Here is a 24,904-nt window from a genome sequence, read left to right as displayed (position 1 = left end):
TTGCTGGAAGCCTCCCAGAGTGGGTGGGGAAATCCAGCCAGATGGGTGGGGTAGAAATAATAAGTTGTTGTTGTTGTTGTTGTTGTTGTTGTTGTTGTTGTTGTTGTTGTTATAATAAATTCTTCTTCTTCTTCTTCTTCTTCTTCTTCTTCTTCTTCTTCTTCTTCTTCTAGTATGTCAAGGAGATAAAGAACTGCACAACTTTTAGAAGACACCTGAAGGCAGCCCTGTATCGGGAGGTTTTTAAGGTTTGACATCTTGTTATATTTTTATATTTGCTGGAAGCTGTCCAGAGTGGCTGGGGAAACCCAGCTGGAAGGATGGTGTATAAATAATAAAATTATTAATAGTAATATTAATGCCCACAGCCCAACACCAAAACAAACACAACAAATGCTTGAGGACTTTATATGGTCCACGTTTTAAAGTGAGCTGACCAGATTTGCAGCTCCATGACCAGTACACGGCTTGAAATGCAGACTGCCCCTAGTTCTTGGTTCAAAAACACACTGAAATGCATAGGTTAGGTTAAAACACATACCCAAATCCATATTTTAAGGCAGAATATTAAAGCACGTTTTCATGCTTTCCTTAAAAAATAAATACAGTGGTACCTCGGGTTGCAAACACTTCGGGTTACAGACTCCGCTAACCTGGAAGTAGTAGCTTGGGTTAAGAACTTTACCTCAGGATGCGAACAGAAATCGTGCGGCAGTGGCAGCGCAGCGGCAGCCCCCATTAGCTAAAGTGGTACCTCAGGTTAAGAACAGTTTCAGGTTAAGAACGGACCTCCGGAACGAATTAAGTTCGTAACCAGAGGTACCACTGTATAAGCAGATTGGGGTGGAAACAGAATGAGTTGGATTTGTGAATAAATAAATGAAGTGGACAAAGGCCTGAGACAGATCTGTCCAACCTTTAACACATGCCAGCATTAAAGGGTTTGTGTGATTGTGAAAAAAAAAGGATTTCTGTAATTCTCAGTTCATCTATTCCTTTTGCAGATTTTTTTTTTTTTTGAAAACCAAGATGCTGGAATTTCCCCGTCCTTATTACCTAGATTGTGGGAGTTAGTGCAAACTTTTCCGGTATCAGAAAGCCTGTATATTGCAGGGGGAAAGTGTGGAATGTGGGGCAAAGAAAATGTGATTTTATTAGAAACTTCAGCTTCCATTTTAAGAAGCAAGTTTTGAGCCCTCTCACAACAGAAATCTGCTTGTTGAAACCTTAGCAGGCAGAGAAGAGGAAGAATTAGATGTTCCAGTGATCTGGGAACCATTGCTGGCTTCCCTTCCCATAACCAGCAGCAGCACAGAATAAACTGTGCAAAGCACCAAGTTGCAGGATACATGACACAAAACCAGAGGAAAATATTAACATGTGGAAATTATGTAGGTCTCAGAGTGCAGCTTTACTTGTCACAGTGTTTGAATTGCACATAGTTTTAGTGGGCTGGGCTCGCTCAACCCTTGCGGGGGCATCTAATTTAGGATACGTGCATTACACCTGCCAAATATTTGGCAGCGAGATGGTGAGGAGAGAATGCAGATAGGTCCTCCAACGGCAACATCCACCAGCTGTGTCCCCATTTGGAAATGGACCTGCCACAGTTATACATGCATGGCTCTCATCCAGCCTAGACTGCCGCAACGCTTTCTACATGGGGCCACCCTTGGAGAGGGAAACAGACCCACTGAAATTAATGGACCTGATTAACTTAGGTCCCTTCATTCCACTGGGTCTAGTCTGAGTAAATTTTAGTTGGAGACAACTCTCTGAATTGATCAGACTTGGCATGAATATCAGAGGATCCAGCATTCTGAAGCACAGAGTGTTCTGCTTATTGTATCTTCCAGAACACAGCCACTGATCTCAGAGACTCCATACAGCAAAGGACACCCATCATGGCTCGATTCTTCCCCTATCCCTGCATTCAGTCACTTGCCACTCAGGAGCCAGCCTTCCAAATCTTTCAGCAGCCAGCAAAAGACCGCAAGGGACTCAATGAACCATTTATTTCCCAAAATATATATAAAAAAATTGTCCAGTAGCACCTTAGAGACCAACTAAGTTTGTTCTTGGTATAAGCTTCCGTGTGCATGCACACTTCTTCAGATACCATTTATTTCCCTTTATTTTTATTTTTTTTTGGGGAAAAAAGACTTCCCCTGTCCCTCACAGTCTGCCAGAAAGGGACCTGGTTGTGGGTCTAAAAGTCACCGCAGCAGCCAGGCCACTTCCAAGCTGCTGAGTCTGCAAACCGAACCGCATTCCTGAGCCCCAAACCAGGGCTAAGGGGGAATGAAAGGGCCGGTGCAATTAACCAAATTACAAATGGAGCCATCAATTTTCCCTAACTGCAGCCTGCTGTGGTGAGTCAGCCAGGAGGAGTGGGGCCAACAAACCAGCTATTGTTCCTGACAGCCCCTCTGTCGCTTCACATCATAGACAGGCAAGTGGGGACCAAGACCGCTTGCACTCCATCACCATCTCGAGACAAGAGAGAGGAATGGGAAAGGAGAGGGTTGTGTCAGGCAGGCGTGGGGTGTTTTATCTGCAAAGGTCGAAGCTGAGCTTTGGAAGGTTTATTTAATTATTACGTATGGAAGTGAGAGCTGGACCATAAAGAATGCTGATTGCCGAAGAATTGATGCTTTTGAATTATGGTGCTAGAGGAGACTCTTGAGAGTCCCATGGACTGTAAGAAGATCAAACCTATCCATTCTTAAGGAAGTCAGCCCTGCGTGCTCACTGGAAGGACAGATCGTGAAGCTGAGGCTCCAATACTTTGGCAACCTCATGAGAAGAGAAGACTCCCTGGAAAAGACCCTGATGTTGGGAAAGATGGAGGGCACAAGGAGAAGGGGATGATAGAGGACGAGATGGTTGGACAGTGTTCTCGAAGCTACCAGCATGAGTTTGACCAAACTGTGGGAAGACAGGAGTGCCTGGCGTGCTCTGGTCCATGGGGTCACAAAGAGTCGGACACGACTAAACGACTAAACAAAACAAACATTCAAATATCCGAAGGGCTGTCATGTGGAAGGTGGAGCCAGCTTGTTTTCTGTGGCTCCAGAGCCGAAGACCCAAACCAACAGATTCAGATGGCAAGAAAGGAGATTCTGAATAGACATTGGGAAGAACTTTCTGACAGTGAGAGCTGGCCATTAGAACAGACTCCCTCGGAAGGTGGTGGATTCTCCTCCATGGGAAGTTGTCAAACAGAATCCATCTGTCAGGGATTCTTTAGCTGTGATTCCTGCATTACAAGGGGTTGGGCAAGATGAACCCTGGCACCCCTCCCAACTCCACAATTCTATGATTCTATAATCCATGAATATTCATAATTAAAAACAGTTGAAACATATTCCATTCACAAGAACGGAATATGCCACAGGTCAGGGTGCATGTTCAGCATTTGCCAGAAGCTGTATAGTGAAGGGGCCAGGAACACCACTGTGTGTGCATGGAGTTCCACACTTTAGGGGCTGCCATGGAGAAGGCCCTCTCCTGGGCCACTACCACCACCCCTTGAACTTCTGAGGGAGGTGGAACCACCAAGAGGAACCCCTCTGTTTATCTTAATGCCTGGGAAAGACTGTAGGGAAGGAGGTGGTATTTCAGGTATGATTTCAGAGGATGTTACAAATCAGTTAAAATACAAACACCTAAAACAAAAAAGCCCAAGTCAGACAGAGCAGATAAAACGTACCTAAAACCAACTGGAGATCAGCCTTAAGATCATCTTGAGGAGCAGACCTTACAACAACAGATACCAACGCTGGCAACCCAGAAGAAAAGCACAGGCAAACGGATATAGTAGGCCTTAACCTGGTGCCAAGCTGCCAGCAAAGTCAATTGCAGGAATTCCTTCCAGGAGAGCAATGCTTCTGAACACCAGTTGCCGGAAACCACAGGAGAGAGTGCTTTTGTGCTTGGATCCTGCTTGCCGGTTACCTGTAGGCATCTGGTTGCCCACTGTGAGAACGGGATACTAGAGTGGATGGGCCATTGGTCTGATCCAGCAGTATTGTTCTTATGTTCAAAGCTGTGGGGCCACCACAGATAAGGCCCTGTCTCATGTCATTCCCCTGATGCATCTCCCTCAATCGTGGGACTATGAGAAGAACCTCCCCCACAGATCAAAGAGTCCAGGGAGGGCAGGCTGATGCAGGCTGAGGTGCCCTTTAGGTCATGCTCAGTGCCTGAGGCTGGCTGCAGCTGGGGCTTGTCAGAGGCTTGGCCCAGCTGAACTGTGTGTCCACAGAGCCTCACAGCTGTGTGGAAGGCACTTTCCTTCTTGGGCAGAGGAAGCAGATGCCAGAGGAGCAGCACAGATTTGGAAGGAAGAGATACTTAGAAAGCAAAGAACTGCCTCAGCATGGGATGCACAGCAGGGACCGATGGGGAATTCTTTCTGGATGGCAACAAGCCAGGAAAGTAAACTCTGTGTGAAGCGATAGAGGAAGACATTTGCCCAGTAACACTTGTGAAAGCTCAGTGCTGAGAAGAGTCTCAATCCTCCATACTTGGAGCAAGAGGCTCACAAATATATTTCTGATCGAACGACGAGGTTTTGGGGATTCTGAGAGCACCCACAAGTTGGGGAGATTTCAGAGCAAGGAGGACACTGTGCCAAGGTGCAGAGTCATACCACAACATGAGACTGTGTCCAGTTCTGGGGTCACAAGGTTCTCAGAGGAGGCAGTCAATGTCCCAGTCAAGCAGAGAGCAATTCAGCACCTTGGAGAGCTCCAGGGAGCCCTGCTGAGGTGGCTATAGGAGATGACTCTGTAGGGACCTGGAGTCAACTCAAGTATTACTTAGGCCAGCCAGTCCCAACCCTGGAGCTCCAGATGGTTAAGATTAGCAAAAACATCCCATGAAGAAAAAGCAGAGCAGTGGTCATCATCCAACCAGCAGAGCAGATAGAAATCCCTTTGCAAAGTGGGGAGAAGAGAACAGTGGAAGAACTGGCCAAGCCATGGGCCTGCTGCAACGACCAACATTTCCCCCTAAGGAAGAGTCAGCCAGATCTTCTGGGAACGAAGGTGGGGAAGGATCTCTGCCTAGTGCATGCAGGTCTGATGGGAAATGCAGCAAGGCCTCCCCTGACGTCCCAAGTGATATGGCAGGATATTCAGAAGGAGACAGTCCTTTAAGGATCCTTGTCCCGAGCTGGTTTGCAATACTTTAAATGTAGTGGCCCGCCCTACGAAATGGGCTCACAGACTGGTAAAATTGGTACAGCATCACAGGATCCAGCATCAGAGGGTCAAGAAGTTAGCAGCTGTGTTTTGGCTCAGTGAGGCTTTCCCAATATTTTTCAAATGAAACCCCTGCAGTGATCCAATGTTGTAGTAACTGCAGCATGTCTGACTGGAGTAAGGAGCTGGTCAAAGGTGGTCCTCTCCGCCTTCAGCTCCAAAGGTGCATCCAGCATCACTTCTGAACTGCACTTCCTGACTTTTCAAGCAGTGTTCAAGCGGTCCATCTCAGATGGAAGAACAACCTGCTCCCTAAGTCTTTGCCTAAACAAGCACAACCAGGCATGTGCTCAAACCTCTACAGCAGTAATAATAATAATTATTTTATTATTTGTACCCTGCTCATCTGACTGGGTTGCCCCCGCCATTCTGGGCAGCTTCCAATACCGTACTGTCCCGAATATAAGACGCACCTGCAACTAAGCCGCACTATTAAAATTCAAGGCTTATTTGTGGGTGCGGACCACCTCCTGGCACTACCGCCCTGAACGGGGGATGGCCGGCACTGGTGCTTGGCACCCTGCTCCCCAAACCAATGCTTGGTTCTGAGTGCACTGTGTGCCCACCTCCTGACACTACCACCTCCTGGCACTACCTCCCCAAGCTGGTGCTGGGGGAGGCTTGGGAGCAGTGGGCGGGCTGCGCGCCATTGCCCCATGCTCCCAGGCTGCTTCCTGGGGGTGGGGGGAGCCATGCCGCTTTGCCAGCAGCCTCCCTCCCTTCCCCCTTCCTTACGGCAGCTCAGAGGAGGCTTGGGAGACGAGGTCAGGATGGGTGCCATTGTCCTGCACCCCCAGCGGCTCTCGTGGGCAGCTGTTTATGCCGCGATACGGTAAGGTCATGAATATAAGCCACACTTTAACTTTTCACAATCAGAATTTGGCGGAAAAAAGTGTGCCTTATATTTGAGCCAATATGGTATATACAAAAACATAATAAAGCATTGCAAAAACAGTAGTTGAGAAACCTTATTGGGCCAACATAAACTCATCCTCACTGCCCCTTACCCTAATATATTAAAAAAGCATCATTCAGAATCATCGTTTGCAAAACCCAATACAACAGTGCAATAAAATTTAAAACAGTAACCATTTATTTAAGATTCAGTTAAAACTATGTAGTTTAATTAAGTCAACAACACTGGTGAACTCGATCTGGTGATACCAGCTTTTCGAAACCATTTGCACCTTCTGCGCCCCCCTTGCCTGTTAGTGCCCCACTAGGTAATACCACCGCCTGCTTTGGGACCCACTGCTCTATAGACACCCACAACAACCTTCGCCAACCTAGTGCCCTCCAGCTGTGGTCCAAAATATCTGGAGGGTTCCAGGTTTATAACAGGGTGACTGAGGGGGCTTCCTATGTTTGAAAACCCTGACCCCAGAGGAATCCTATGCACCCTTTATGTCACTGCTGGGCTTCCCACCTACTCAAGGTCAGCTTGGGATCTCCTCCACCACACCAAGAAACTGCAAGAGAAAGCCAAGACAGCTTCCGGCACAAAGCTTAGCATTTCTCCAAAGGGTCCTGTGGCATCCTTGGCCTTACCTCCCTCTTGAGGGCTTCGCTCTCCACATGGCGGAGATTGTTCTTCGCCTGCACGTAGATCTCGGCCGTGTGCTGAACCTCTGGGGGGTTTGGCGCTGGGTAGCCAGGAGGAGGAGGGAGCACCTTGGTGTCGGGGGGTGGGGGAGGTGCCGGGAAGTTTGGAGGTGGGGGTGGGGAGGCCTCACCCCCCTTCTTGCTGTTCCCAGGGGCGAGGTCGGGGTTCAGCATGTCCATGTAGGTTTGCATATCTGTGATCGTCGTACCGGGAACTCCTGGAGCAAGGAGTCGGAGGAGAGAGAGACAGAGAGCGCAGACTGAAATATTCGTTGAAATTTGCAATGCTGTAAAACAGCCTTTGAAATACCCTTTGACATTTGCAGTCTACAGACGGTCATTTACCCTTGCTAGATTCAACATGCTGCCATCTGCCTTATTGCAAGGCAGATTCGAGGGTAAACCATACATGGAACGGGTCTGCCCCTGCGGCTTGATGGAGGTAGAAACTGTCTTTGTTACGCTGCCATTTCTACGGGAACATATGCTCGGTATTTATTACCCCTGCTATGCAAAAATCTCCAAATGAATCCAAACTTCAATGTCTAAAATCCTTGGTAGACCACAAGGATCCTGAAATCACATTAAGGGTAGCTAAATTCTGTATGATTGCCATAAAACTTAGGGAACAAGCTGTGCTATCATAATTAAGGTAAAGGTAAAGGTACCCCTGCCCGTACGGGCCAGTCTTGACAGACTCTGGGGTTGTGCGCCCATCTCACTTAAGAGGCCAGGGGCCAGCGCTGTCCGGAGACACTTCCGGGTCACGTGGCCAGCGTGACATCGCTGCTCTGGCGAGCCAGAGTCGCACACGGAAACGCCGTTTACCTTCCCGCTGGTAAGCGGTCCCTATTTATCTACTTGCACCCGGAGGTGCTTTCGAACTGCTAGGTTGGCAGGCGCTGGGACCGAGCAGCGGGAGCGCACCCCGCCGCAGGGATTCGAACCGCCGACCTTTCGATCGGCAAGTCCTAGGCGCTGAGGCTTTAACCCACAGCGCCACCTGCGTCCCTTGCTATCATAATTATTAAGGCCTTAAATGATAATTTTAGGTTATATGTCAGTGACTACCGTATTTTTCGCCCTATAGGACGCACTTTTTCCCCTCCAAAAATGAAGGGGAAATGTGGGAGTGTCCTATGGGGCGAATACAGGCTTTCACTGAAGCCTGGGGAGTGAGAGGCTCTCGCTCTCCAGGCTTCAGGAAGCTCTGCGCAGCCCTCCGGAGCCTGGCGCGAAGTCGTGTTGGCCTCCGGAGGGTCGCGCAGAGCTGCCTGCCCTCCCGGGCTCCGTGCAGCTCTGCGCGACCCTCTGGAGCCCGGCGCCAAGCCGTGCTGGCCTCCAGATGGTCGCGCAGAGCTGTCTGCCCTCCCGGGCTCCGTGCAGCTCTGCGCGACCCTCTGGAGCCCGGCGCCAAGCCGCGCCGGCCTCCGGAGGCTCGCGGAGAGCTGCCTGCCCTCCCGGGCTCCATGCAGCTCTGTGCATCCCTCCGCAGCCCGGCACCAAGCCACGCCAGCCTCCGGAGGGTCGCGGAGAGCTGCCTGCATTAGGAAGCCTCAGCGCGCCTGGGCTTCGCACAGCTGTCCGCAATCCTGGGGAGACCGGCGCGGCTCCCTAGGCTTGCGGATAGCAGGCTCTTCTGGGGGCTGGGGTCGGGGGAAGCTCGGGCTTATCCTGCGCCAGCCCCGTGCCTGGGGGGGAAATAAATTTTTTTCTTTATTCCCCCCCCCCAAAAAAAACTAGGTTAATCCTATAGGGCGGTGCGTCCTATGGGGCAAAAAATACGGTAAGTTTTAATTTATATATTTTTAACCATTACTGTATCTGCATTGTCCCTGTTATACCTAATTGCAAATTCAAAAGTATCCGTACTGTGTTTTATGACTTCCTTGATATTGTATGTGGGCTGGAACTGGTCTGTGACCGAAATAATAAAATTCATTTGCAGTCCTTTGAAATATCCTTGGAAATTTGCACTTCTCCACATTTTGTAGTAGAGGTCTCCAAAAATGGGTGCACAACATATGGGAGACACAAGATGAGCCCTGTTGGGTCCACCTAACTCCAGCATCCCTGCAGCTTTCTACAGTGTCCAACCAAAAACATCCAGGAAGCCCACAAAACCTGAAGGCCAGAACCTTCCCCAGTTGTCTGTCTCCAGCAGGTGCAATTAGTGCAAGATTGCTTTGGCTTACCTTTGAGCCTGTGTGGCTTTAAAAGGGAGGACCAGTGTCCTTTGCAATGTCCTTATTTGAAATTATTTTCAAAAGAAACCATAGCTGCTTTTGGAAATGCGGGCATTGCTTGCTGCTGTGCTGGTAACGTTATCTAGCAGGGCTGGCAAGGAAGCACAAATCTGTGCCACAAGGTGGCACTCTTCCCTTTGCCCTGATCTGTATGGGTGGCCAGGATGATAAAAAGGTCTGGAAACTGAGACTTATGAGGACAGGTTGAGGGAGTTGGGGGTGTTTCGCCTAGAGCAGAGAAGACTGAGATGAGAAATGTGAGCCATCTTCAAATATCTAAAGAGCTGTCACATGGAAGATGGAGAAAGCTTGTTTTCTGCTGCTGCTCCACTGGGAAGAATCAGAACCAGTGGATTCAAATGAGAGGAAAGGAGATTCCAACTAAACCTTTGGAATAACTTTCTGACTCTTAAGAGGCGTTTAACAGTGGAACAGATTCCCTCCGAAGGAGGCTGATTCTCCTCCATGTGGTAGGTTTTTAAACAAAAGTTGAACGGCCGTCTGCCAGGGATTCTTTAGCTGTGATCCCATCCAACTCCACGATTCTACAATTCATTGGAGGTTTTTAAGTGGAGGTTGGGGTTTTTTCACCTTTTGTCATAAGATTTTGTTGAAGCTTTTTCGTGGTAAAATAAGATCAAAGAAAACTAATCTAAAATTTTAAAAACAGAGAAAGAAGAGCAGAGGTTGGGTGCTCATCTGTCAGATATGATCCAGCTGAGATTCCTGCATTGGAATAGGTCCCTGTTCTGTAGTGGATCCCCGTTTGTAGAATGCTCTCCCCATGGAAGTTTGCCTGGCGCCTTCATTATATATATTGTAGGTGCCAGGCAAAGACATTCCTCTTCAACCAGGCCTTTGGTGGATTAATATTCTACAGTCTTTTAAATGTGTCTGTGAGACACAGGGGTTATTGCTTCGTAGTTTTGGTGTGAATCTTCACTTGTGTTTCATGCATTTTATTCTGCGAACCACCCTGAGATCTTTAGATGAAAGGCGGCATGTAAGTTTGATGAATAAAAAACAAATAGATCAAACTCTGTAATTCGATGGTGCTATGAATTAACTCCCCCACCCCTGCCGCCACCTCCCACTTCTTCCCAAGAGCAACTTTGCAACAGATGGCAAGTGGGGAAGGGTGAGCAGACCCCAACACACACACACACACACACACACACACACACACACGTGTGTAAGAGATACTCACTGCAGCCTTGACTGTTCCTTTTCTCCCCGGTGCTAGACTGGCTGGAGTTGCAGGAGTCGTAGTTGGAGAGGGTGCTACTGGGGGACCCGAGGTCAAAGTGGGCCTGCGGGGCAGACATGGTGGTGTTGGGCGACGACATCCCAGAGTCCGGCTGCTTGAACTCCAGGTCCGTCGAAGGATCCCGCGAAAGGACCCTGTGCTCCACACTCTGCAAGCCACATAAGTGTCAGTTAGAGGTGAGTAAGCAGCTCAGAGAAAGGGGCCACTCCGCACCAGGCCACGCTCAGGTGGCCCCCTCCTCGAAAACGGGTCCGCCTGGCTGATTGGGTGGTTGAACTTCTATCCCCACCTTCTGTCCTCCAAGGAAGTCTGGGGGGGCGGGTGCGTGGTTCTTCCCCTCCTCATTTGTTCCTCACAGCAACCCTGCAGGGTAGGTTAGTCTGAGAGGCAGTGACTGGCCCAAGGTTGCTCAGTGAGCTTTGTGGCCGCGTTGAGGTTTCGAACCCTGGCCTCTCCCAGGTTCTACTCTGATGCTCTAACCCAGGGGTCCCCAAACTAAGGCCCGCGGGCTGGATAAGGCCCAAGGGACTTGTTTATCCGGCCCGCGGCGACCCCTGCCGCCCGCTCTTACCAGTGCTGTGCTGCGCGGCTGCGCACTTCCGGGTCAGAGGAGCACTGGAAATAGCTTGTGCACATGCACAAGCGTTATTTGCACATGCGCAAGCATTATTTTCAGTACACTTCCGGGTTGGAAGTGTGCCAGAAATAGTGTGTGTGTATGGGCACGCGCTCCCCCGCCCTCCAGCCCGCTACATGATCGACGCTGGAGACGCGCAGTCCGAGGCGCGGTAAGTTTGCTGACCCCGCTCTAACCACTAGACCACACTCCCTGTGTCTGCATGCAAAGCAGGGGCTCTGTCCCTGATTTCAGGGTCCTCCCTGGCCCAGACAGGGGACAGGCCAAGTCTTGCCAAACTGGAGAGGCCTTCCCTGGCAAATCATGGGTAAGAATCCCCCCCCCAAATGATTTTTATACAGCACCACAAAGTTGCAATTTCCCCAGTTTATTTATTCATCTTATTGCATTTATATCCCACCTTCTCTCAGGGTGGTGTACACAGTACTTTTCCTCATCTTTATTCTGACAACAACCCGGTGAGGTAGGTCTTCCTCATGGCTGAGTGGGGGTTTGAACCCTGGTCTTCCCAGTTCCTAGTCTGACCCTCTAACCACTACACCACACTGACTCACTTGCATCAGTCCCTGACAATGAAAAGGCAGGGTATAAATACAAAGATGGTGATGATAAAATGAAGAAGAAGCCAAGACCAAAAGCCTTGAGAGCTGATGCTGAGGTAAAGTTTGGAGAACAGAAGGATGGCTTCAACTGGGGATTAGGGGGTTAAAGCCAACATGGAAAAGTGGCTTTTGAAAGGCGGGGGGGAGAGAGGGAGGAGGCACCACCTGGGGGTTCCTGAAGGGTGTTTCAAGAGACCCCTTGATTTAAGCTGGCCGGCTCCCCTACCCCATTCACAGGTTTCCACCAGGCTGTAATTCTGCATCACATCTTTCCCAGATGCGATGCCCCAAGCTAACACTTGCCCTGGAGACTCCTTGGCACATCTCACAACAGGCACACATACACACACACACCAGGACACCCCCCCTTGCTTACGTTGCCCATGATCCCGGGAAAGCCCCTGGTCCCCTTGCTCGGCTCTGGCGCAGCCCAACCCTTCGGTCCGACCTCCTTGGCATGAAGGAAAGCATAACACAACAGCACTGGATGAGTCCCTGGGGGGGCGGCTGAGTGACAGCAGCCCTTCTGTGAGCCCTGCTTGGCATCATTAGCCCGGCTGCCCTGGGTAACACACCAGCTGCCAGCCTCCCATTGGCCTCCTCCGGCTGCTCGAGAAATATTTTTGTCCTCCCAATGGGGAGGCAGGGGAGCTGTGAGAGTGGAGCTGTAGGAAGGGAGAGCCTGCAGGGAGGGAGGGAGGGAGGGCTGTTCCATGCACCTGAAGTCACCCCCATGCAACACACACACACACACAAAATGGCCCACAAAGGCAGAACGATGATCTGGTGTAAACTCGGCTGGCAGAGTCCGTATCAGAGGAGTGCAAGTGCCTATCTGCGTCTGGTTCTGCCAAAGAACCTCAGGAATGGTTCAGATGGGCTGTGCCCATCATTTCATGACTGTCACACTCATAGGAGCCAACTTGTAGAGGCCTAGGAGGTTTTGGGCCCCCCATAAAATATTTGAGGGGCTGCCCCTCTCCAAGTTGATGGGCATTGTCACTCAAATGGTATGCGTCCACAGCATCATGTGATCAACTAAGTAGGGCAGCGCTTGCCTAAGGGCCACCCCCCATATTTTATTCAAGTTGGCACCCCTGGTCACACTTCATGATTGCCAACATGCAGTAGTGGTTAGAGCATGGGTAGGCAAACTAAGGCCCGGGGGCCAGATCTGGCCCAACTGCCTTCTAAATCCGGCCTGCGGACAGTCTGGAAATCAGCGTGTTTTTACATGAATGTGTCCTTTTACTTAAAATGCACCTCTGGGTTATTGGTAGGGTCTGCCCAGTGGCGTAGCGTGGGGGGTGCAGGGGGGGGCCGGCCGCACCGGGCGCAACATCTGGGGGTTAGGGTTAGGGATAGGGTTAGGGGGCGCAAATCCAGGGTTAGGGGGCGCAAATTACTTGCCTTGCCCCGGGTGCTGACAACGCACGCTACGCCACTGGGTCTGCCTGGTGTTTTTACATGAGTAGAAAGTGTCCTTTTATTTAAAATGCATCTCTGGATTATTTGTGGGGCATAGGAATTTGTTCATTCCCCCCCCAATGTAGTCTGCCCCCCCAACAAGGTCTGAGGGACCAGCCCCCTGCTGAAAAAGTTTGCTGACCCCTGGGTTAGAGTTTTGGAAGACCAGGGTTCAAATTCCCACTCGGTCATGAAGCTTACTGGGTGACCTTGGACTAGTCAGCCTACCCCACCTCGCAGGGTTGTTGTGAAGATAAAACACGAGCCCCTTTCAAAAGAAAAAAGAACTCTGTGCAATGCCTTGAGCTCCTTGGAAGAAAGGTAGGGTATAAATGTAAAAAAAAAATGAAATAAAGAAATGGACGGGTGAAACAGCAATCCCTGTTTAAACATGTCGTTGTTCCATGTTTATCCCTTGCTGTTCCAAGAGAAACCATTCACTGCAACTCGTGAAAAGAAATATGGACCCAAGTGTTGCCTAAACTGGCCCTAAAAACAGCTCCACATCTGCGCTGAATGCACATGGGTCTGGTGGCGCATCTACCCATCAAGAACTTCTGAAAACCTTCAGCATCCAAAGAAAAAGCCCATTTCCCCATAGTCAGACCCCCCCCCCCCAAATCTGGCTAATAGGGTTCAACAGGTGGTATCCCTCTCTTTCAAACTATTATTCCCCTCCAAAGTAAGCTACATCCCAGAGTTAACTGCCCCTTTCCCAGGCTCCTTCCACACCAAATCCCTTTAGCATTGCTTGGGTGCTGTTTTACGGAAATAAGGAGCAAAGTTGAAACGTGGGTTCCGCAATTAACATAATCCAGCAATATCCTTCCCTCTGGTGAAGATTCTTTCCATGATGATTGCACAGTAAGAGCTCAGCAACTTTGGGTCTCCTGCAATGTTAAGTGGTAGCTTCCTCCTTGCAACTTAGGCCCTATTTATTGCCTCTTGTTCAGTGTGATGGGGGGATTTTAATGCTATGTGATCCAGCAATATCCTTCCATCTAGCAAAGGTCCTTCCACGATGACTACACAGTAAGTTCTCGGCACCTCAGGTCCCCTGCAGAGTTAATTGAGAGCTTCTTTCTTCCAGCTTAGACTCCTTTTTACTGCCTCTTATTGCATGTGAGGCTGGTGGCGCTGTGGGTTTGACCACAGAGCCTAGGACTTGCCAATCAGAAGGTCGGTGGTTCACATCTCCGCTACGGGGTGAGCTCCCATTGCTCAGTCCCTGCTCCTGCCAACCTAGCAGTTTGAAAGCACATCAAAGTGCAAGTAGATAAATAGTTACCACTCCAACGGGAAGGTAAACGGCGTTTCTGTGCGCTGCTCTGGTTCGCCAGAAGCGGCTTAGTCATGCTGGCCACATGACCCGGAAGCTGTACGCTGGCTCCCTCAGCCAATAAAGCGAGATGAGAGCTGCAACCCCAGAGTCGGCCACGACTGGACCTAATGGTCAGGGGTCCCTTTACCTTTACCTACTGAGTGTAATTGGGGAGTTACGGACAAGGAGCCAGTTAACTGTTCCTTGAATAATCTCTCTCAATGGCCCTTGTCATCACTGCCTCTCCCTTTTCTCTCTGGTCTCACTCTTCCCTGTCAAAGCAAGCCAGCTGCCTGCATGACACGATTCTCACCATGTTTTCCACCGTGCGCAGGTACTTGGCGCAATGCAGGTGCCCGTTGTAGTCTGCAAGGTCGGCCGCCGTGTAGCCATCCTGGTCGCGAATGCCCAAGTTTACGCCGTTCACAACGAGGATTTGACAGCACTGAGAGGAGAAGAGAAAGGCAGTCAGCCCATGGGAGGAAGGACCACCACCAAGCCTCGAAAGGAACAAGGCTGCCTTCTTCTCAAGCTATGGCATGCCAGAGATTCATTTGTTCTGGCCCAGAGCTGCCTCCTTTTGCAGCAAACCTCCAAAGTTCCCTTTTATGAACTGTAGGGGGTTGGACTAGATGACTCTTGGGGTCCCTTCAATTTTACCTGGAGATACGGGGAGACTTGCATGTCCCTACCCAGCATTCTGGGGCCCAGCCAAGAACCCATATATCCCCAGGTCACTGCCCCGGCCTCACAGAGTCCTGTTTCCATAAAGGACAACTCTATTCTTCATGCTTTGGTGTCTGCAATGAAATGTTGCAGCGTGTCTTCCTCACCTCTAAGCATGTGCGCTCATTCTCAGGAAGGGCTGCAGCTCAGCAGTAGGTCCCAGGTTCAATCCCCAGCTGCATCTCCAGGCAGGGCTTAGAGAGACTACTGCCTGGAGCTCTGGGGAGCTGCTGCCAGTCAGTGTGGACAATACTAAACCAGGTGGACCTCCCTGTAGTCCACCTGTTTAGGGTTCCAGCCACTTAGCCACATTGCCTCTTGTATCAGTTGTAATTAGACCTAGCAAGCCTATTTTTCCAGCTGACACTTGACATTTCTCACTGGACTATGTTTCTTGGGGTGGTTTGCCCTCTTAAGGCAAAGAAGAACCTCTTACATCAATGGCTCAGTTGGTTAGAGCGTGGTGCTGATAATGCCAAGGTTGCAGGTTCGATCCCTGTTTGGGACAGCTGCCTATTCCTGCATTGCAGGGGGTTGGACTAGATGATCCTAAGGGTCCCTTCCAGCTCTACAATTCTATGATTCTAAGAGGTTTTGTTGTTTTTTATTTTTCAAAACCATGTACTTCTGCAAACCTCATGAACGAGCCCCACCCCCCACCCCAGCATGTTGATATCTCCCTCTAGTTTCGCCATAGCCTTGTTTCAGCTCCATCAGTACTCATCAGCTGTTTTTGCCATTACCATATTTTTCGCTCCATAAGACACACTTTTTTCCTCCTAAAAAGTAAGGGGAAATATAAGTGTGTCCTATGGAGCAAATGGCACTGTGCAGAGAAGGAGAGCTGTGCAGCGCCCCTTTAGCGGGGCGTCTGTCCTGTGAAGCCGGAGGAGGAACAGAAGAGGCTCCTTCTGTTCCTCCTCCCGCTTCGCTGAAGGGGTGCTGTGTAGCTCTCCCTCTCTGTGCAGCGCCTCTCCTGTGCAGCGATCCCGCTTGCTGTTCTGGCTTCTGCCTTAGCCGCACGCAGCCTCTTCCAGGCAGGGGGAGCCGTCATCCCGCTGCCCTGAAGGGGCTTGGCGCGGCTATCCCAGAAGCCAGAACAGCCAAAGGCTATCCCAGAAGCCAGATTCCTCTTGCTGTTCTGGCTTCTGGGATTCAGAATATTTTTTTTTCTTGTTTTCCTCCTCCAAAATCTAGGTGCGCCTTATGGTCTAGTGCGTCTTATGGAGCGAAAAATACGGTAAATGTTTCCTTTTTTAAAAGTGCCTTATGCATTTCACATACATTATTCAGAAATCTTTCCAACAACTCTGCAAGGTAGATCAGACTTTGCCTTGTTTCACGGACATGGTTTCTGCACGCTAAGGCAGGGAGATAGCAACCAGCTAACAACATTTCGTGGGTTTATGGCTGAATGAGGGATTTCTGGCTGAACTGAGGCCCCACTCACAGCGTCCAATGTAAAGTATTATGATGCTAATTTAAGCAATCATTTCTGCACCCAAAGAATCCTGGGAGCTGTGGTTTGGTAAGGGTGCTGAGAGTTTGGTCTGAGAGCCCCATATCCCCCTTCAGCGACCTACAATTCCCAGAGCGCTTTAACAATCAGGGAACTCTGGGAACTGTAGCTCCAGCAGGGAAATGGGAGAAGCCTCCTAACAATTCTCAGAACCCATAATAAGCTACAGCTCCCAGGATTCTTTGGGGTTGTCGCAAGAGGTATGATAAGTGCTTCAAATGCATACTGCAAATGTGGCCTGAGAAGCAACCCTGGATAAAATTCCATGCACTTACGGGGTAGACAGACCCTATTCTCTGCCCCTACAGACCACACAGCAACTGCACAGCCCCTCTTCCTACTTCTCTTCCCGGCTGTCAAATTGTTTGCATCCCAGCCCTCGCTACAAGACACTTGCGGACTCACCTCCAGCTCCCCGTTTTCAGCCGCGTCATGCAAGGGGGTCCCGCCCCAGTGGTCCGTGGTGATCTCCCCTCCGTGCAAAAGCAGCCAGCTGAGAACTTTGGCGTGGCCTCGGCTGGCGGCGAAGTGCATGGCGGTAGCACCGTCGTCGTCTTGCTCAGAGAGGCTGATATCCGTGAAGCTCATCTGAGGAATGAGAGATAAATGGCAGGATATATATTATATAGGGTAAATATGGTAAAGTGTCTTCTCTGTCTTTCTCTCTCTTGCTTGCTTTTTTTCACTATTCTAGTTCTGTAGACTAGTTTGATTCTTATTGTATTTTATGCTGAAAAATTTCAATAAAAATTTTTTTTAAGGAAAGAGAGAGAGCGCGAGAGGGAGAAGGCAGGATAAAACGCCCCCCTGAAATAAAACAGGCCAAGAAGCATAGCTGTCAACTTTTCCCTTTACTTGCGAGGAACCTTATTCGGAATAAGGGAATTTCCCTTTAAAAAAGGGAAACATTGATAGCTATGCCAAGAAGCTCCATTCCACCAAGCGCCACTGAAGAGGATTGCGATACAAACGCTTATAGGTGACCACTTGAATGTTGCTTGGGCAGCCTTGCTGGGCCCCGAGTTCTGACCCCCCTTGTGCCCAGCCTTCGCTGCAGCCCCGAGCAGCCCTCACCAGCCAGACGATGACGGTGTTGTGGCCCATCTGGGCGGCGGCGTGGAGAGGGGTCATCCCGTCGTTGGCGCGTAGGTGGGGGTCCGCTCCGCAGTCCTTGACCAAGTACTGGATGATTTCCAGGTGGCCCTCCTGGCATGCTAAATAGAGAGGTGTGGCACCGTTCTTGGTTTGGGCACTGACCGAACTGCAGGGGCGAGAAGACGGAAAGGAAGAGTGGGTGGGAAGGAAGTGTTCCGGTTTACTAATGTTCTTTGGAACCCGAACATCCAACATGGCTTCTGCGGCTTCGGTTTCCGAACGTTTTGGAAGTCGAACGGACTTCTGGGACGGATTCCATTTGACTTCCAAGTTACCACTGTAGGTTTGAGGTGAACTAAATCGGGTTTTTTGCAATCCTCTCCAAACCTGTGATTTTTTCCCCTATCAGGGAAAAAGGCAGGATGTAAATAAGAATAAGAGTAAGAATCATATTAATAGAAAAGGAGACTGCTAAAATGATCAAACCAGTTTCTTTGTTAGGCATACAACTGACGCTCGGGTTACAAATGTGATCCGTGCGGGATGCACGTTCGCAACCTGGAGCGTTTGCAACCCACAGTGGCGCGTCTGCGCATGCGCAGGTTGCGATTCAGTGCTTCTGCACATGCACAAAGTGCGATTTAGTGCTACTGTGCATGCATGACTGTCGAAACCCGGAAGTAACCCATTCTGGTACTTCTGGGTTTCGGCGGTCTGTAACCAAAAAAAAAAAACCACAACCTGAAGCGCCTGTAACCTGAGGTATGACTGTATAGCCCTAGCCATGTCTCTTAAGGATCTGCTTGGTCATGTATGCTTGGGCTAAAGCGTTGCCTCGGAAATTAAACAGCTGGAGTCACTTCTGGAAGGTGATTGGGAGAGCGCGTCTCTCTCATCCAGCTTCCCTAAGTATCTGTTGTTCTCTCTCTCACACAGAGACCTATAAAATAGCCCTTTGGACCAGGTGCCTTGAAAGAGCAACTTCATTCCTAATTGGCCTGTTTGATCATTATGATTAGCTGGTAGCCTAAGTCTGCTTAGTGGCAACCAGGAGAGGGTCTCTGGAACAAATATTTCTTTTCCTGCAGCGCTGCCAGGAGATACCTGGGAACTGAACAAGGGAGCTTTTCAATGCAGGGCAGATGCTCCAAGACTGAGCCACTGACCACCTCTCCTTGCTCAGTGCTGCCACTTCTGTACCCCATGCTGCAAGCAGAGAGGAGCTCTCAGTTGATGCTCTCCACCCCCACCCCCCACCCCGCTCCAGGCAGGGCCATCCCATCCTTCTGGGTCATTAAGTTAATCAGCCTGCTTAGGCTAAGCTTCTTCCACCGGCTGTTTTTGGATGCTGCAGTTTCGTATCATGTTTAAATAAGCAGATTAGGCGAGTAGTAAACACAGGAGGGGAAAGGGTAACAACTCAGCGATGAAAATGGAAGGGTGGGGAGAGAGAGGATAACAACCCACTTCGAATCAGAAGCTCTCGAACTTGTGGACATCCAAGGAAGCTGAATGCTGGAAGACTCGGGGTAGAATAAAATCAAGTCCTCCTTCGCCCAGTGCATAGTTAAACTGTGGAACTCCCTGCCACAGGAGGCAGTGATGGCCACTGACTTGGATGGCCTTGAAAGAGAATTAGACAAATTCATGGAGGAGAGGGCTAGCCAGGATGGCTATGCTCTGCATCCATGGTCAGAGGCAGCAATGCTTGTAATTACCAGTTTTGGCAAACCACAGGAGGAGAGAGGGCTCTCATGCTTAAGTCCTGCTTACTGTTTTCCCGCAGCCACAGGATGAGGGACAAGCTGGGCCAGGTTCTTGATCCAGCAGGGCTCTTCTTATGTTCTTTGTGAGCCAGTGTGTGAGCCAGTATGGTGAGCCAGTGTGGTGTAGTGGTTAAGAGAAGTGTGGTGTAGTGGTTAAGAGCAGTGGACTCGTAATCTGGGGAACCAGGTTCGCGTCTCCGCTCCTCCACATGCAGCTGCTGGGTGACCTTGGGCTAGTCACACTTCTCTGAAGTCTCTCAGCCCCACTCACCTCACAGAGTGTTTGTTGTGGGGGAGGAAGGGAAAGGAGAATGTTAGCCACTTTGAGACTCCTTCGGGTAGTGATAAAGTGGGATATCAAATCCAAACTCTTCTTCTTCTTCTTAATTTTTATGGGCTGGAGGAATTCTATATAGCAAACCAAGGTAGAGGCAGCAACAGAAGCAGATTCTGGGTTGATCATCACACAACTTTGTGAGACAGGCTCCTTCCCATGAGACAGGGTCTTTTTGTTCCTTGAGGCAGAGCGACAGATGACTCTCACCAATCAGTCAAGAGTCTGAATTCCCCCAAACATGCACAGGATTTGCTTTAAAAGAGCATTTTGTTTCACATCAGTTGGTAGACCAAACAAATCTGACTATATTGCCCAGAGGGTGGCAACACAAGAACTGGCTTTTTCTGCAGTAGCTCCCCATCTGTGGAATGCTCTACCCAAAGAGATTCGCCTGGCGCCTTCATTATACACCATTAGGCACCAGGCAAAAACGTTCCTCTTTAACCAGGCCTTGGGCTGATTACCATCCAGTGCCCCTTTAAAATGTTTTGTGGAACATTATTGGGTTGTCTTTGTTTTTATTATGTATTTTGTTGTTTTTTTAATTGTGGTTTTATGTTGTGAACTGCCCTGAGATCTATGGAAATAGTGTGATATAATATTAATATTAATAATAATAATAAATAAATAAATAAATAAATAAATAAATAAAATTAATAATAATAATAATAATAATAATAATAATAATGTGACAGGGTAAATAGGTGCATCTACATCATCCTCTGAAAGCTGTGCGATGAGGGTGCCAGGCACACTGCTTTGGGGAGGGAGTTCCACAGCTTAGGGGCCACCACAGAGAAGACCCTCTTCTCCCAGGTCATCTCCACCCCCAAGCTTCTGAGGACAGAGGAACTACCAAAAGGCTCCCTTTGCCAAACTCAGCACCCAAGAGGGTCTTTAAGGAAGAAAGTGGTCTTTCAGGTCTTTGGGTCCCGAGTCATTTAGGGCTGAAGGCTACTGCACCTCCTAAGTACCAGTTTCGGAGTAGTTTTGTCCCACGAGGTGGGGGCAGAGCAACTCAGATTCGCGAAGGGAGGTTGAATTGTTCAGACACCCGGTTTGTTGATGGAAGCAGCCATTCCAACACTGGCAAACACAAAAGTGACTGCTTTCAGAAAAAAAGAGGGCATGGGGTTGAATTCCTGGCATGAGCAATTGGTTGGGTTCCTCAGAGCTGGGAGCCAGAGCTCCTTTGCTAGTCAATTGTCTCTTCTCCCCTTCATTGTCTGTTGCATTATGGAATAGGAGTCGTAGCTGAGTGGAAGAGCACCTGCTTTGCATGCAGAAGGTCCCAAGTTCAATATTCCATGGCATCTCCAGGTAGGACCAGGAATATTCCCTGTCTGGCAAACTGGGCAGCTGCTGCCCATCAGTGTAGGCAATGCTGAGCCAAATGGGCCAATGCCCTGACAGTGGAACAGAATATGCAGAATAAGTGAACTGCCAGCTCAGCAGTGAACATGCTCATTCAGGAGTCAAGCAGTGATGTGCCAGTGATTTCTTATAACATTTGCTTCTGTAGGAAGCTCTTGTCGTGCATTTATTTGGGGGCAATGCAAGCTATCTGCACCCTGCATTTCCCCCAATGAGATCAACCACCCTGTATCTTCCAAGCTGGATCCCAAGCTTTGGCTGGGTTCAGATTTGCCCAAAGGATTTGCAAATGCCTGGCTGCAGCACCACAAAGACCATTTTATGACGTTCCAAATAAATACCTGTTTAATATTTTAAAGAGGAGATGCAATAAATACTCGGCTCTGCTATCAAAATAGATGCTGGGGCTTTCAATAATTCATTGCTGTAACTCTGAGAAGGGCGGTGGCAGAGCAGGCTCTCAGGAGGCAGGGAAGCAGAGGGCTGGCCCCGGGTGGCCCAGTGCCCTACTTCGCAGAGGGCAGTCCTCTAGGTTGAAGGCACCTTCCTCCGTGTCTCATTGAAAGAGAACAGGTTGCAGACAACTCAAGTTTTACTCTGAGTAGACCCACTGAAACTCATGGTCGGAAGAAAGGCCACCCTGTCAGACCAGAATCTCCAGTGCTAGTCCCACTGTGTTTGATGGGATTGCTGTTGGGTGATGGGGAGAGAGCCAAGAGATCTCTCTCTCTCTCTGGAGCAACCTGGCCACTCTGACCCTCTTTCGGGCATGTTGGGATGCCCTCTGCTGCTGTGGAGATCAATGGAAGTCACTGTAAACCAAACCAAGTTGGTGCATGGGTCCAAAATGGGTCCAGCTCTTTGTGTTTGGCTAACAGCTGCAAAGGATGTTGTTTCAGGAGCAGGTGTGAGCCGCAGGTTCAAAAGAAAAGGCCTTGTGCTATGCTGCCAGATGTTTATTCAGCCATAGGAGAGGCGCAGCAGGTGGGCCTTTTGTTCCCAAGCGTGTGTGTGGCTCTGTTCATCCAAACCAGCTTCTTTCGGATCTCAGCTGTCCTAAAATACTTTTGCTAACTTGATAAACCTCAGTAGAAAAAATTAAAAAGGAAAAAAAGATTCACAGAACTGCAGAGTTGGATGGTACCCCAAGGGTAATCCATTCTAACCCCCCGCATTGCAGGAACCACAGCAAAACAATCACAGACAGGTCGCCACCCAACCCAATGAAGGAAAGCCCACTGCCATCAGAAGGAGTCTGGTCCACCGTCAAACAGCTCTCGCTGCCAGGAAGTTCTTCCTGTTGCTAAGACTTTGGAATCTTCTTTCCTGTCATTTGAATACATACATCCTGCAAGGGGCAGGGGACTAGGGCCACCCCCAAAGCATCCATTCAGCTGCACCCAGAAAATAAGTTGGAGCAGAAATAAACCCCAAGACTGGTGACTTTCTGGTATCTTGTTGTTGTTGTTTAGTCGTTTAGTCGTGTCCGACTCTTCTTGACCCCATGGACCAGAGCACAGCAGGCACTCCGGTCTTCCTCCCACAGTTTGGTCAAACTCATGTTGGGAGCTTCGAGAACACTATCGAACCATCTCGTCCTCTGTCCTCCCCTTCTCCTTGTGCCCTTCATCTTTCCCAACATCAGGGTCTTTTCCAGGGAGTCTTCTCTTCTCATGAGGTGGCCAAAGTATTGGAACCTCAGCTTCCTTCCAGTGAGCATTCAGGGCTGATTTCCTTCAGAATGGATAGGTTTGAGCTTCTTGCATTCCATGGGACTCTCAAGAGTCTCCTCCAGCACCATAATTCAAAAGCATCAATTCTTTTGGATATATCAACATTATCCTTTGGACTGGATTTGCCAGTGAACGTGCCACCACCACCACCAACAGAAGAAGAGCAAGCATTGGGTGCAGCTGGAGGAATACATGATGGCGTTGCAGATTTTGAGCTGGAATGTGAATGGACTGAATTCCCCGGGAAAAAGGTGGAGAGTCTTTCATTTATTGAAAAAAGAACATTTGGACTTGATTTGTTTACAAGAAACACATGTGATAAGTCTACATAGAAAGATATTGAGTAATAAAAGATTGGGCCAAGAATTTATTTCATCAGATAAAGTTAAAAAAATAAGAGTGGTCCTTTATGCAAAGGAGAGCCTATCACTGAAATTCATATTTAAAGATGACCAAGGAAGATTTATTGCAATTGAAATTCAATCACAAGGAGAGAAATTCCTAATTGTAGGTATTTATGCGCCAAATGAAGGCAAATTGGAGTTCTTTAAGAAGCTACATGAGTCTTTGATGGATTATATGGACTACAACATGATCTTGATGGGAGTTATGAATGGAGTGGTGTCTACAAATATGGACATGGCACAGAGACAGGTAGTCAACAAAGATGGCAGACTACCTAAAACTTTCTTTGACATGACTGATAATATGGATTTAGTTGACATCTGGAGAGTGAAGAACCCAATGGGAAGTGAGGGAACTTTCTTCTCTGAGGCTAAAATGACATGGACAAGAATTGATCAAATTTGGGTAACTAAGGGATTGGTTCCAAAGATCAGTAAAGTGGAGATCTGCCCCAAAACCTGTTCTGACCATAATGCTGTGAAAATGGAAATGAAATTGATGCCAACTGGTTCCTTTAGATGGAGGATGAACGATACCTTGTTTAGGAATGAAGAGGTGACCAAGAAGGCCCAAAAAACTCTAAGAGACTATTTTGAAATAAACATGAATACTACAGTGGAAAAAAGAGTAATTCAGGACGCAAGCAAAGCGGTTATGAGGGGATTCCTAATACAACAGAATGCAATTAAGAAGAGAACTCAGAATGAAAAAAAGGATAAAATTCTGGGAAAAATAGAGGAAGGAGAGAAGAAACTGAGAGCAAAACCAAAGTCACAGGAGATTCTGAAAGAGAAAAGTTATACCAAGTACAATATATAAAGCTGATGAATCAGGAAATAGAATGGAAGATCAAACAGATGAGGCAAAAGACATTTGAATCGGCAAATAAGTGTGGAAAATTATTGGCCTGGCAAATGAAAAAAAGACAAAAACTAAATACTATTATGAATTTGGATGTGGAAGGAAAGAATATACAGAACCCAGTGGAGATCAGGAAGTGTTTTCAGAGATATTTCAAACAACTCTATACACAGGAGAAGCAGAAAGAAATAGACATTGATCAATTTCTGAAAATAAACGGACTACACAAAATTTCTCAGGAAAAACAGCTAATGTTGAATTATAAAATAACGGATTAGGAGGTGGAAGGGGCCATCCAGAATATGCAATTAGGTAAATCTCCAGGACCAGATGGTTTGACTTCAAGATACTACAGATCTTTGAAAGAATGGCTAATATAACCATTGAAGGAAGTCTGTAACGAAATTTTGGAAGGGAGAAAGGCACCAGAGTCGTGGAAGGAAGCTTATATTACACTTATACCAAAAACAGACACAGCTTAAGAACTACCGCCCCATATCGCTGCTCAATGTGGATTACAAAATTTTTGCAGACATCTTGGCTAAAAGACTAAAAAAGGTTCTAGTAGAAGAAATCCATAAAGACCAAGCAGGCTTTCTCCCAGGCAGACACTTGTCTGACAACACGAGGAATATAATTAATATTCTAGAAAAATTACAAGTGAATATCAATACCAAGG

The 24,904-nt window shown here is 48.6% G+C and overlaps 1 protein-coding gene across 1 annotated transcript in view; it reads right to left on the bottom strand.

The window, feature by feature from the left end:
- Positions 1-24,904, bottom strand: part of LOC307221958 (espin-like) — a 117,521-nt gene that overhangs the window by 56,989 nt on the left and 35,628 nt on the right. The window contains exons 3-7 of the mRNA XM_079986897.1: positions 17,729-17,915; positions 17,060-17,242; positions 14,723-14,854; positions 10,323-10,530; positions 6,816-7,087 (exon numbers count right to left, since the gene is read on the bottom strand). Of these exons, the coding sequence (XP_079843023.1) occupies positions 6,816-7,087; positions 10,323-10,530; positions 14,723-14,854; positions 17,060-17,242; positions 17,729-17,915 (982 nt within the window). The remainder of the gene's footprint in view (positions 1-6,815; positions 7,088-10,322; positions 10,531-14,722; positions 14,855-17,059; positions 17,243-17,728; positions 17,916-24,904) is intronic.

This window comes from Podarcis cretensis, assembly GCF_951804945.1.
Source record: "Podarcis cretensis genome assembly, chromosome: 8".
Classification (NCBI taxonomy): domain Eukaryota; kingdom Metazoa; phylum Chordata; class Lepidosauria; order Squamata; family Lacertidae; genus Podarcis; species Podarcis cretensis.
Note: the sequence above shows the minus strand (reverse complement) of the source record. Positions and strands in the feature narration are given on the sequence as shown.